Source organism: Bacillus rossius, chromosome 5, assembly GCF_032445375.1.
Source record: "Bacillus rossius redtenbacheri isolate Brsri chromosome 5, Brsri_v3, whole genome shotgun sequence".
Classification (NCBI taxonomy): Eukaryota; Metazoa; Arthropoda; class Insecta; order Phasmatodea; family Bacillidae; genus Bacillus; species Bacillus rossius.
In genome coordinates, this window is record NC_086333.1 from 21,480,949 (window position 1) to 21,494,503 (window position 13,555).

At 39.7% G+C, this 13,555-nt stretch overlaps 2 protein-coding genes across 2 annotated transcripts in view; one reads left to right on the plus strand and one right to left on the minus strand.

Moving 5' to 3' along the window:
• LOC134531634 (alpha-tocopherol transfer protein-like) overlaps positions 1-13,555 on the minus strand; it is a 288,390-nt gene that overhangs the window by 238,626 nt on the left and 36,209 nt on the right. The window lies entirely within an intron of this gene.
• LOC134531633 (dynein axonemal intermediate chain 1-like) overlaps positions 1-13,555 on the plus strand; it is a 118,361-nt gene that overhangs the window by 43,220 nt on the left and 61,586 nt on the right. Inside the window, exon 4 of the mRNA XM_063367391.1 lies at positions 506-701. Within this exon, the coding sequence (XP_063223461.1) occupies positions 506-701 (196 nt within the window). The remainder of the gene's footprint in view (positions 1-505; positions 702-13,555) is intronic.

The window sequence follows — 13,555 nt, forward strand, 5'->3', positions numbered from 1 at the left end:
GCTGGTGTGGAGTTCGAGAGTGTAGAGGTGTGTGAGAGTCAGGAATGTGTGGCAGGAACTGGACACAGTGTGGCAGCGCGTGCTGACCACGTCTCGGCGGATGGGACCAGAGCTGCTGGTGTGGAGTTCGAGAGTGTAGAGGTGTGTGAGAGTCAGGAATGTGTGGCAGGAACTGGACACAGTGTGGCAGCGCGTGCTGACCACGTCTCGGCGGATGGGACCAGAGCTGTTGGTGTGGAGTTCGAGAGTGTAGAGGTGTGTGAGAGTCACGAATGTGTGGCAGGAACTGGACACAGTGTGGCAGCGCGTGCTGACCACGTCTCGGCGGATGGGACCAGAGCTGCTGGTGTGGAGTTCGAGAGTGTAGAGGTGTGTGAGAGTCACGAATGTGTGGCAGGAACTGGACACAGTGTGGCATTGTGTTCTGACCACATCACAGAAGATGAAACCAGAGCTGCTGGTGTGGAGAGTGTAGAGGTGTGTGAGAGTCACGGATGTGTGGCAGGAACTGGACACAGTGTGGCAGCGCGTGCTGACCACGTCTCGGCGGATGGGACCAGAGCTGCTGGTGTGGAGTTCGAGAGAGCTCAGCTTCGTGGCGGCGCCAGACCAGGAAATGGGCATGCTGCTGGTACATCGCGAGTCCACCAGCATCTCGCGCGACGCTGCAAGTGCCGCCCCCGTCGTCATCCCTCAGCCCGGTACAGCTGCCTGCTGCTCCACCTGCATACTTGCTTCATTCATTCCGCAGTGTGATTGTGCTCCTTGCAAAGTCCGGGATTTTTTTTTCATTTCATATTATGTGGTTATACAAATTATTAGCTAACTAAGGTTTACATGTTAACAGCGATTGCTAACACACCATTCTTATGAGGGTCGTGTGTTCGATCCCAATACTTTGGCACGATTTAGATTTAAGGTCTGCAATGACTAATGTCACAAACTTCTTCGGTTCACAAATAGTGCAAAAGACCTTTTGTGTCAGTTATGTGATCCGAATAAGTAGTTTCGTTTATGTTTTCTCGGACATGGTTCTGACCCTGAACAGTCATTGAGAACATTTCACAGCAAAATGAAGAAAAACTTTTACGCAGAGTTTTTGGATTGAGGTAACATAAAAACTAGATCTGATTATTTATAGAGTCTTGTTGAATGTTCGATATAGTTTTTCTTTTAATAAAATGCTTAGTGTTGCCTCATCCAATGCAAAACATTATAAAGATTATGTAAATATAGATTACTTTGTGAAATAAATTCTAATTATTAATCATTACTGTGGCCCGTCGATAGCGGGGCGTAAATACAAAAGGCAAGTAAAGGTGATAACATTTAGGCTGGTAGCAGTTTAGTGAAAGTAATAATAACACGGTTCCTTTATCTGAATACTTTATTACTGCACAATTACATTCACACTACCCATTCTCCAGCTTGTTCGTTAAAACCAAAAAGAAAAAACAAAACACACATATCAAAAAGCATGTGACAAAAAACCAAACATAACAGAACCAAATATACCAACTACAAAACAAAATAGTAGATAAATTGTCATTTCAACACCCCTCCTCAATTTATCATAAACAGTACATAGTTGTTTTTTTTTTCAGTTTACTACACTCATTCCCAAGTTCTTCCGATGCCTTGCAAATGGATTGTTTGCCAATCCTTTGGTCAAAATATCTGCTTTCTGATCCTCTGATGGTACATACCTTACAGAAATTACATTGTTGTGACACAGATCCTTCACAAAGTTGCATTTAACATCAATATGTTTCAAACGCTTCTGTTCCCAATTTCCCAGAGCACATATGCAGGATTGGTTGTCCTCAAACATGGTAACTGGCCCGCTACACTCAACACCTAGCTCCTTCAACAATTGCATCAGCCAGAGAAGCTCTGAGGTAGCTGAAGCGAGAGCAACAAACTCGGATTCAGTTGTAGACAAAGCAACTGTTTTCTGTTTCCTAGTTGCCCAACAAATGACATCACCATACATTTCGAACAGAAAACCTGTTACAGACTTTCTGTCAGATCGATTGGCAAAGTCAGCATCAACAAACCCTACCAGTGGTACATGACTGTTCCCTCTGTACCGCAGTCCCCAATTCAAAGTCCCTTTCAGGTACCTCAGCACTCTCTTTAGGCCTACCCATTGCACCTCAGTAGCATTTGACTGAAATTGGCTGAAAAAATTTACAGCAACACTAATATCAGGTCGGGTGGTGAGAGATGCATACATGAGGCTACCTATCAACTCCCTGTAGGGTTTCACATGAATGATAGACTCTTTAGTAACATCCTGTATAGGTTGTAATTCTAAAGGTGTTTGCACAGACTTACAATGTTCCATTTGAAATTTACTTAACAACTTTGCAAGGTAACTAGTTTTGCTCAAAAACATTGACAGGCTTACAATGTTCCATTTGAAATTTACATAACAACTTTGCAAGGTAACTAGTTTGGCTCAAAAACATTGTCTGATCTACACGCTCTACTTTAATGCCTAGAAAGTATTTAACTTCTTTCAAATCTCTCATCTTAAATTCTGACATTAATTTCCTTTTTAGTATTTCAATTTTATCAAGTGAACTACTAGCAATTAAAAAAAATCATCAACATAGAGTAGCAAGTACACAACACAACTATCATTATATGTATAAACACATTTGTCTGCTTGACTCTGTATAAAACCAAGAGACTTCACATACAGATCAAACCTTGAGTTCCATTCCTTTGGTGCTTGTTTTAAGCCATACAAAGTTTTCTTTAACCTCAAAACCATGCCATCCTTGACTTTTACCCCATCTGGTGGATACATGTAAATTTATTCTTTCAATACTCCATGAAGGAAGGCATTCTTAACATCCAGTTGATGGACATGTAAATCATGATGGTTTGCCAAGCAGAACAGGGTTCTCACTGTAGTGAGCCTCGCAACAGGAGCATAAGTGTCACTATAGTCAAAACCCTTCAACTGTGCACATCCCTTAACTACTAACTTAGCTTTGTACCGTTCCAAGTTCCCATTCTGGTCATGTTTCACCGTAAACACCCATCGACTATTAATTGTTTTCTTTCCCTCTGGTAGTCTTACCTCCTCCCATGTCTCACTTTCAACTAAGGATTTCACTTCCTCATTAATGGCATTCAACCAGCAATTTCTGTCACTTCGGTCTTTCAGCTCTTCCATACTCTGTGGAAGTCCCTCACAAAAAGCAATATCACTCAGTGCCATGTTTACATTATCTACAGTGGATGCTGTAACTAAAACTTCTGGTTTCTCTAACCCCTCCTGAACTTTCCTTTCTTTAATCCACTTACAATATAATCCTTTAAGTACCCCGGAGCATTCCTCACACGTACCTCAATTTTCTCATCACTTGATTTTCTAAATCCCTTAAAACTTTCCTGTTCTCCCTCTGACTCTACACCATTACCACTTCCCACAACTCCTTGTGAATCTACTAGTTTTTCATTCTCTTGTTAGGTTTTCTCAGTTCCCACATCTTCCCATTCATGATCCCAATACCCTTTCTCAAATTGATTTTTAGTTTCATTAAATTTGACACTACTTGCAACAATTATCTTATTCAGTTCCGGACACCATAACCTGTACCCGTTATCACAATATCCCAACATAATACATTTACGACTATGTGAGTCAAACTTTCCGTTTCTCTCACTCTTTACTTTGTAAGCAAATGCTATGCAGCCGAACACTTGCAATTTATTGAGATCAGGCTTTCTCCCATGCCATAATTCAGCCGGTAGTTCTCCATCTGACAAGGCTGTGGTAGGACTCCTATTAATCAAATACACAGCAGTTAAAACTGCTTCTAATCAAAAACTTTTATTTAGTTTAGAACCAAGCATCATGCACCGCGCCTTGTCCAGGATAGTACGATTCATGCGTTCGGCTACCCCATTTTGTTCTGGAACCCTAGAAATAGTCAACTCGTACTTTATACCCTTTTCTTCAAAGAAGGCATTTACCTCATGATTAACGTATTCCCTTCCATTATCACACCTGAAGCAGCAGATTTTTTGCGAGAATCTAGATGAAGCCATAGCCTCGTATAATTTAATATAATGTAATACTTCATCTTTGGACCTCAACCCGAATGCAACAGTGAAATGAGTATAGTCATCAATAAAGGTTAAAATTTATTTCTTCCCATCATGGGTGCTAGGTGATATTGGACCACATAAGTCACTGTGAATTCTCTCCAAAGGCCTCTTTGCTCTTTCCCTAGTCTGTTTCCCTTCAATACAGATTGAACACATGTCAGTTTCCTCCTCAATCTTATCAATATCATTAACCATCTTTGAAAGCTTATGCAAATTTTGATTACCAATATGACCGAGCCTTGCATGCCACAATTTATCAGTAACCTTTACTGAACACGTGTTAACTTGATTTTCATATTTCTGTACATTTACACACATTTTATACTAATTTCCTTCTCTGTTTCCAACCATAACAACTCTTTTGCCAGCAACAATAGTACATTTACCCTTGTCAAATACCACTCTAAACCCTTTGCTTTCTAACCTAGAAACAGACAACAGATTATAATTTAGATTTTCTACTAACAAAGCATCTTTAATTATAAACTTCCTGAGTTCTCCACTTACTTGTGTTTCAGCCAATACATCACCCATCTCTTTTGCAATTAAGAAAACTTTTGATTTGGCCACACCTATTGAAACTGGTGAACTTATTTTTCTTCGGTTTGCTACAGGAGTTTTTGCCATTACGAGATGATCTGTTGCTCCTGAATCAAGCACCCAAACCTCTTCTTCACTCTGGCCATCTTGTGATGCACAACACCCATTCGTCGACACTACAAAACTATACACTGGTTCTTCACGCTTGTATTCTTTCTTTACAAGGTGTGCATTCCTTTGTGGAGTTCCATTTCCTCTTGATCCTCTTCCAGATGACGCAACTCTTCTGTGCATTCCTCCTCCCGGTTTATTACATTCATATCTCTTATGCCCTGTAATCCCACAGTTATGACACTTATAAGGAAATTTGGCTTTCAAATTAGTATTCCCAAAATATCCACTGCTTCCTGGTCTAGGACCAGTTCCAGGAACATACCTTGTTCCTGAGAATGCCACGGGTTGAAAATCATGTCGATTTTTATTTCATTTCCTCTCCTTACGAGCAGTTTCATCTTCTTCTAATCTCTGTTTAACAAACTCAAGAGATAAATTACAGCACCAAGTGTTTGTAGACCTGACACAACTCCTTCCAACTCTTCAGGCATTGTTAATAAAAATTTTATAACAATTCCCTCTTCATCCAACTTTTCACCTGTAGTCTTCAACTCTCGAACCAATTTATCAAATTTCAAGCAGTATTCACTGAATGTTTCAACAGATGGTCTGTACTTGAGTGTATGTAATTTTTTGTTTAGAATCATACTGCTGGTTACCCCTTTCTTCTCAAAACGTTTCAGTAGACTGGTCCACATATCATATGCAGTAGGCTTGCCTTTTACATGTTCCAATTGGCTGTCATGTATCCTTTGAATAATAAAGTTTTTACACTTCTTATCTTTACGTATTACTTCCAAAAGTCCTTTTTCCTTAGAACTTTTAACATCTTGATCATCTCCATCTACCACAGTACATGGACCCTTCCATTCGTCTAAAGGCTTCCCTAAATGATCGAGCACTTCCTTTTCATCTAGGAACACCTCCATTCTAAACTTCCAGTCGTCAAAGTTGTTCCCATCAAACAACGGTATTCTAAATTTCTCTTCTTCCATTCTGCCGACTGTGTTAACCTCAGTTACACGTGCTGAGATAACCTCTCTTCAGTATTCACTATTCCAATTGTCCTTTCCACTGCCTACTACCACCTGGGCCCATAACCTGATAACATTTAGGCTGGTAGCAGTTTAGCGAAAGTAATAATAACATGGTTCCTTTATCTGAATACTTTTTTACTGCACACTTACATTCACACTACCCATTCTCCAGCTTGTTCGTTAAAACCAAAAAGAAAAAACAAAACACACATATCAAAAAGCATGTGACAAAAAACCAAGCATAACAGAACCAAATATACCAACTACAAAACAAAATAGTAGATAAATTGTCATTTCAACAAAAGGTATGACGGGCTAGACTCGGATTTTTTTTACCTACGTAAAAAACAGCAAATATACTAGATAAGGTTTACTACTACAAAATATGATAATTTACGGTACGCCTCACATGGAAGCTAATGATAGATAGTTATTACATGTAATATTAAAAAATAATATATTTACAAACATTACAAAGGGCCCATTACAAGCGTAAATAAAATAATTAATTAATTTCATATTTTACATCATAGAGTCTATACTCTATAGTCTTAAGCTTATACGGTTTTTCTGAGAAACGATCGGCTGATTCCTGTCCTATACCAAATTACAACTTGGTCAAAAGCATCCGTGCATGCAAGATGTGCCACTGCATTAACATACAAGTTCCTACACACCAGCTCACGTAAAAGCAAAATCCAATGTTGACTGTTTCCGGATTTCTAAATAAGTCATATTTCAAGGTACAAACTTGACACTTTTTCGTTTTATATATGTCAAGTTGGTAATGCCTTTATTTTATGGCATCGAGATGAAAAAATGTGTGCGAGTTATTTAAAGTGTGGCCAACACGGAGTGCGACCAGCCAACTCTTTCTTGAGTAATATAGGGTGCGACCCGCCAAGCATCGGCAGTGAAACCAATCACCGCAACGGAATGTGCGGTAGTCGAAAAGATAAACATCAGTATCTACAAACTGGCGACAGCTAGGTCTCTAACTTTCCCCTCAGCTATCCTTGAAACATTAAGATAATACTTTTTTCTGTCAGCTACGTGCACCGTGACAATAGAGCAGTGTCGAGTAATCGCTTTTAAGATTAGTTGATAAATACGATCCTTTCTGTGCTGTATTCTCCAGAGCAATAAATTATTTCCTGTGATCGAAATAGCCCCAATAGCGTAATCGGAATTGCCCCATTTTGTCGACTTTTACCTTTGCCGTCCAAACTGTATGAGGAAACTAGTTTTTATCAGAACTGATACAAGGATATTGTTTTCCAGTAAATATGCTATGTGAAGAAACCAAAGTACTAAAAGATATCTCGTTTCTGTAATTGTAGCTTCTTATTTTGGAACGTGAGATATTATATAGAGTGATAAAAATGCATGGCGTGACTTACCTTGGTGTTAAATCGCTTCCTTACACACAGCAAAGTTTAGAATAACAAAGGAAATTTTTTACCACGTGAACACCAACACTCCCAGCTTGCAACTGATGGGATGATATTATTTCCTTTCGGCTCATGGGTTGCTGTGTTGCCAATTCTCTTATTATAATCGGATTTACCCCGTGATCAGAATAGCCCCACTCTACTGTGCCGTGTATTAGGGATTTAGGCACGTTTTATTTAAAAATTTTTTAATCTTAAATATTTTTGGAAATATATTTTTTTTTTCTCATCTTATTTTCTTTACGGCCAGGCCCTCAGCCTCTGTTCTCAGAGGCGAGCTGATTTTCTTTCCCAGCCTCATGCTAGGCTAGCATTCTGGCTAATATTTCTCCCGCCTCCAGGCACGTCGGAGCCGGTAACGTTATTTCTTCGCGGGTCTTCTTTTGCCTATAGCAGCTTGTGAAGCAGTGCTGAGCCCTGCTAACTCTGTCACGAATCGGTATAAGGTTCACTAGCAGCAAGACACGACAGGAGGATCCCGTGGGCCTTGTGTCCCACAGACCATGCGTTTTTTGAAGCCATCCCCCTACTGCTCACCCACCACTTTCTTCTCAGAAGTGTGGCTAGGAGCGACGACCGCACGGGGACGTTAACCGGAGTCAAGGCCATCTCAGGCTTGACAGCCGCAGTTACGATTCTGGACTTTTGCGACACCTAGCGACGGCTGTGGTAACAAACGCCACTCGTGGGCGTCGGCGGCGCCGACACTACCGCGCTCGCGCGGAGGTAACGACAACCTCTCTCCCATCCTTATGTCTCAGGCCGCTAGGTGGCACCACTGGTTACTCCATTACCCCCTAGCTTGACACTCTCGTCGGTCACAAGTCGATTTATTAGTACTTTCTCTCGCCACCAAAAGATAGCGCCTCAGTCGCGCAGTCACTCCAGTAAGATCTAAATTTTTTATGCCGGACACCTTCGGGTGGACTCGGTCATTTTCGGCTCAGAGCCTACCCCCCTCCCATTCTCTAGAGACCCCGCGCTTATGATATCCTGGTGATATCTCGCTCTGAACTTACTTCGGTGCGCGCCTCCTGACTGACTGGTACCGTTTGTAATTGCGATCTTCGGCGAATCATCGACATCGCACCGTATATTATGTAGTCTGCTCAGACTAGAGGGATGGAGTCCCTAGCTAAAATTATTAACCAGTCAGTAGTTTAGTTGAAAGTAGATAAACTTAGTATTTCTATATAAATTATTTTCTATTTACACATGATGACTTCCGTGGCTACCGCGAATCGTGGTTCGGGTTTTCGGAGACGAGACGCCCTCTCCTGAGCGCCAGGACCAACACCCTGTTTTGGTAAGTCTTGACGTCATCCCCCCCTTTAATTTTCCTTATATTGGCCTTTTGCGCAATTTAAGCATACTGTCTGGAAACAGGTCTAATTCTTTGGAATTTGGACTTCTGTTTCAGACAGGGTTCCAAGTTTGGGGCAGCCAAAATCCTCTGCCAGAACCTCTGGAGTCGGTTCTTGAGCAGACCCCACCACCTTTAGGCCAACTACCTCGCTCACCATCTACCTACAGCCCCGGGTGATACCCGCATTTTTCTATTATTCTATTCACGAACTCAACAAAAAAAAAAGTGTAACCCAGTTAAGACAGCGGACAGTAAAAGCAAGTCGAGGAGAAGAAATTTATATTATGTTTTGCAAGGACTATATGTACAACCCTTAAAGTTACCAATGTTGATTTCATTAATGTGCTTAAGTATTGTTATTTTTGTTAAACATTCAGGGCCGGCCCGATAGGAGATAAGTTCAAAGAATATAATATAATAATTGTAATTGTGAGGAATTTAAATAAGATCACTTATCAATGAAAAACAGATGTTATTAAGGAAAATTTAATCTATAAAAAAGAAAGAACAATGATTAATAAAATAAGGAAGTCTATAGACGTAACAGTTGTTTTTATTTATTTAATATATAATAACGATCCTTTTTCTCCCAAGTGTTCGTAGGGAGTCTCTAAATTTTCTTTGTTTGCTCCTAGTGTCGCCTCTGTTGTTGACTTTTATAGCTATCAATTGAGGGGCCCCAGTATTCAGAGTTTCCAAATCTTTTTATCTAATTACTTAATTATTCTTTAAGACACTAGGGGTATTACACTACCCTATGACCGCCATTTTGAAAGATGACGTCACTGTTGCAATTTTCGTTACGGTCGCAATCTTTAAATTTATTATCCGATTTTAAAGAAAAAAAATTTAAAATTCAATTAATAAAATTTTAATGAAAATTTTTTAAAAAACAAACATTTACGACACGAAGCTCGGAGTCCTCGGTTCGAACCCGGTGAGGGCAAAAAAATAAAAATGACGACCGATTCTTCCCCCCGCGGTGGGTGCTGGCATACTGACTCCCACCACTTTTTTTCAAAGTATATATATCGCCACCTAGTATGACGTCATGTCCGACATCTTGTCTTCGATGCTGGAAGCCATCATCATTGTATCGTCGGCGAGAGTGCGCTGATGACATGTTAGTTTAATTCTTATCCGCTAGAGTGCAGTAATCATTTATTACTGTGACACCCGCCATCTTGAAATTTAGATGCCATCTTGAAAATCCGTAATTATTTAGCTAGAAATTCGGGAAAAGTTCCAAAATTCATTAAATAAATCACTCATTAATTTACATATTGATTCGATCCGCTCCCGTCCTCGGTTCGATACCTGATCGATGCAATAATGTTTAATTTTATTTTAAAAAAATAATTTCAATAAACCATGTTCAAAATTCGTAAAGAGACTCTAAATCCTCTACGACCATCATCCTATCAGACATCAAGACCACCATATTGGAAATGCATAATTTTAATGCTAGAGATTCGGGAAAAAGTTCAAAATTCATTAAATAAATTTGTAATCTATATACTGATTGATTAGATCAACTTAGGTCCTTGGTTCGATCCCTGGCCGATACAAAACAACTTTAATATTTTTAAAAAGTACCACTAAAGTGGCAGGTTAGAGATAATAAAAACACCGCAAGTTCTTTTAAAAAATACTTTTATTACATAAATTCTACACAACTAGAAGTACAAAAAAATACACAGACAAATTACCAAAGTTTCGTGGATCTCTCGATTCAAACAGTCTTCTTACTATACGGACTAAGTCCTTTACATCACTTTAAAAGTCCTTTCAGTTTATCAGGTTGACATATTGGTACATCACAATTTTTACACAAAGACGAATTATCGACTTCATTAAAAGGACAGTGATACATTTCGTGTCGTTGTAAACTTTAAATATTTGCTAATGTTTTGTTACAAAATATACAGCTTGATTCCGATGAATGTACAGCCAGTCTATCACAATTCCTGAGGTGCCATTTTAATCTTCTATAGAGTATAAACTTGCTTAAACACCTGTTACACTGATATTTAATGCGTTCAGAGTTATTACTACAATTGGGTATGACATAATCCCGTAATTTCAAGTTCTTGATCTTCTCACAGTACGTGCAGTCGGGTGATAGAACACCGCTGGATGCTCCTTCCTTCATCAATGCCACTGGAACTGTTGACAACCATTGTAACACTGCTAACATGTTAACTTCTGAAGCCTTTGAGGTCTGCTCTGCGGAAGATGTTGCACATGTCGAAATCTCCTGCTGTGCTGAGAGAGCAGGTGTAGCTAAAGACGTCGTTGTCATCGTGCTCTGCACTGATGATGGTAGACCTTCGATCCAGGTTGGTGTAGATAGTGGTAATGATGCCATCGAGTTCTCAAGAATAGCTATATACAGGTCTATTATGTTATACTAGTCTAACTATCCGATCCGTTCATCACCGCAGCCAGAGACGGACTGAAGTCCATATCACCAGGGTCTCACTTATATAGACTCATCAGCCGGTACAACACAAGAGTCAAAACAATAACCATGTTCATTATACTCACACTTTACTTTCTCAGAGCATTTTTTATAATGAAGATGTAAGCTATCAAGACGTGAAATTAGTTTTTTGCACTTATTGCACTGAAATTGTATTCTTTTAACATTATTAGAACAACTGCTTCTTTCATGTCTGCGAGCATTTGATGTGATAGTAAATGATGCGTCACAATATTTGCACTGACGCAATGTACGCTCTTCATTAGTTGAAGAATCCATTGCTGATGATGAAACTTCGGATGATGGTGGTATCACATCTGTTGAAATCTCTTCCAATGTTGACGACGTCGTCGTTGTCAACGGGATCTGCTCCACCATTGTCGTCGCTGACGTCAAGGTTCCCGTAGTCGACGGTACAACCTCCATCGAGTTCGACGTTAAAGTCGGTAAAGATGCCATCGAGTTCGCAAGAACAGGTAATTACGCGACTTATGCACCAGATGAAATAATCTAGGTGATCCTTACACCGTCGACGACAGTAACAAACTGAGCGACCTGCTGTCTAGGTCTCGCTTATATACATGCACCGTATGGAATAATACGCTAGTCAAATCATGAACCATTTACAATAATACTAGAGTCAAATCTACAAATTAAAAAAGAGGATCATTTGACCGAAAAAAAAATTCGATCTCTCCAATACACGCCAGGCTCCAAGAGCTACAATTCGCGTCATCAGATCCATCTACATTTTGCTCCTATGCTTCAATTGACCATTAGCTTCAAGTGCTCCAACAGCTCCAACAGCTCCATCAGCTCCAACATGTAATGTACGCAATGTACGCGCAATACATGCAATTTACGTGCAAAAAATGTAATGATCACACAGTACACACAGGAAACGAAACGTATACACACAGTACACACAGAAAACGGAACGTACACACCGTACACACAGGAAACGGAACGTATACACACAGTACACACAGGAAACGAAACGTAAACACAGTACACACAGGAAACGAAATGTATTCACACAGTACACACAGGAAACGGAACGTACACACAGTGCACACAGGAAACGGAACGTACACACAGTACACACAGGAAACGGATCGTACACACAGTACACACAGGAAACGGAACGTATACACACAATAAACACAGGAAAGGGAACGTACACACATTACACACAGGAAACGAAACGCACACCAGTACACACAGGAAACGGAACGTATACACACATTACACACAGGAAACACACAGGCTTATTTGGAAATCAGAATACAAGAAATAAAATAATTAAATTTTTACTTTCAATATTTAATTACTTCTCAACATTACACAAATACAAGTAAAAGAAGCCTTTATTGTATGTAGCCAGCTTTCCTCAGTTCTTTGAGTATGAAGGATATTTCTTTGATGCACGAATAGTTTCCTGCACAAAGCGAGCCATGTAGAAGTCTTAGCCGGTCAACCAATATGTTTGGATCTTTCCATGATGTGTAATCAATCTCTTCTACCACCATCTTACTTGCTTGTTTATTATAAATACTTTTAATATCACAACCGTCCCAGTGATCATAATAAGCATTATCAGATTTATTTATTATAACACGACGTTTCCATCGTTTCGGTCTCAGGACATCGCAACATTCTTCGATCTTGTCAGCTCTAGGTGCTTCATCACAGTCTATGCCTTTGTCAACAGCCTCAGAGTCACTGTAACAATCACTGTAGAAGACATCCTCTTCACCCAGAACCAAGGACCTAAGTCGATCTAATCAATCAGTATATAGATTACAAATTTATTTAATGAATTTTGAACTTTTTCCCGAATCTCTAGCATTAAAATTATGCATTTCCAATATGGTGGTCTTGATGTCTGATAGGATGATGGTCGTAGAGGATTTAGAGTCTCTTTACGAATGTTGAACATGTTTTATTGAAATAATTTTTTTTTACATAAAATTAAACATTATTGCATCGATCGGGTATCGAACCGAGGACAGGAGCGGATCGAATCAATATGTAAATTAATGAGTGATTTATTTAATGAATTTTGGAACTTTTCCCGAATTTCTAGCTAAATAATTACGGATTTTCAAGATGGCGTCTCAATTTCAAAATGGCGGGTGTCACAGTAATAAATGATTACTGCACTCTAGCGGATAAGAATTAAACTAACATGTCATCAGCGCACTCTCGCCGACGATACAATGATGATGGCTTCCAGCATCGAAGACAAGATGTCGGACATGACGTCATACTAGGTGGCGATATATATAATTTGAAAAAAAGTGGTGGGGGTCAGTATGCCAGCACCCACCACGGGGGGAAGGATCGGTCGTCATTTTTATTTTTTTGCCCTCACCGGGTTCGAACCGAGGACTCCGAGCTCCGTGTCGTAAATGTTTGTTTTTTAAAAAATTTTCATTAA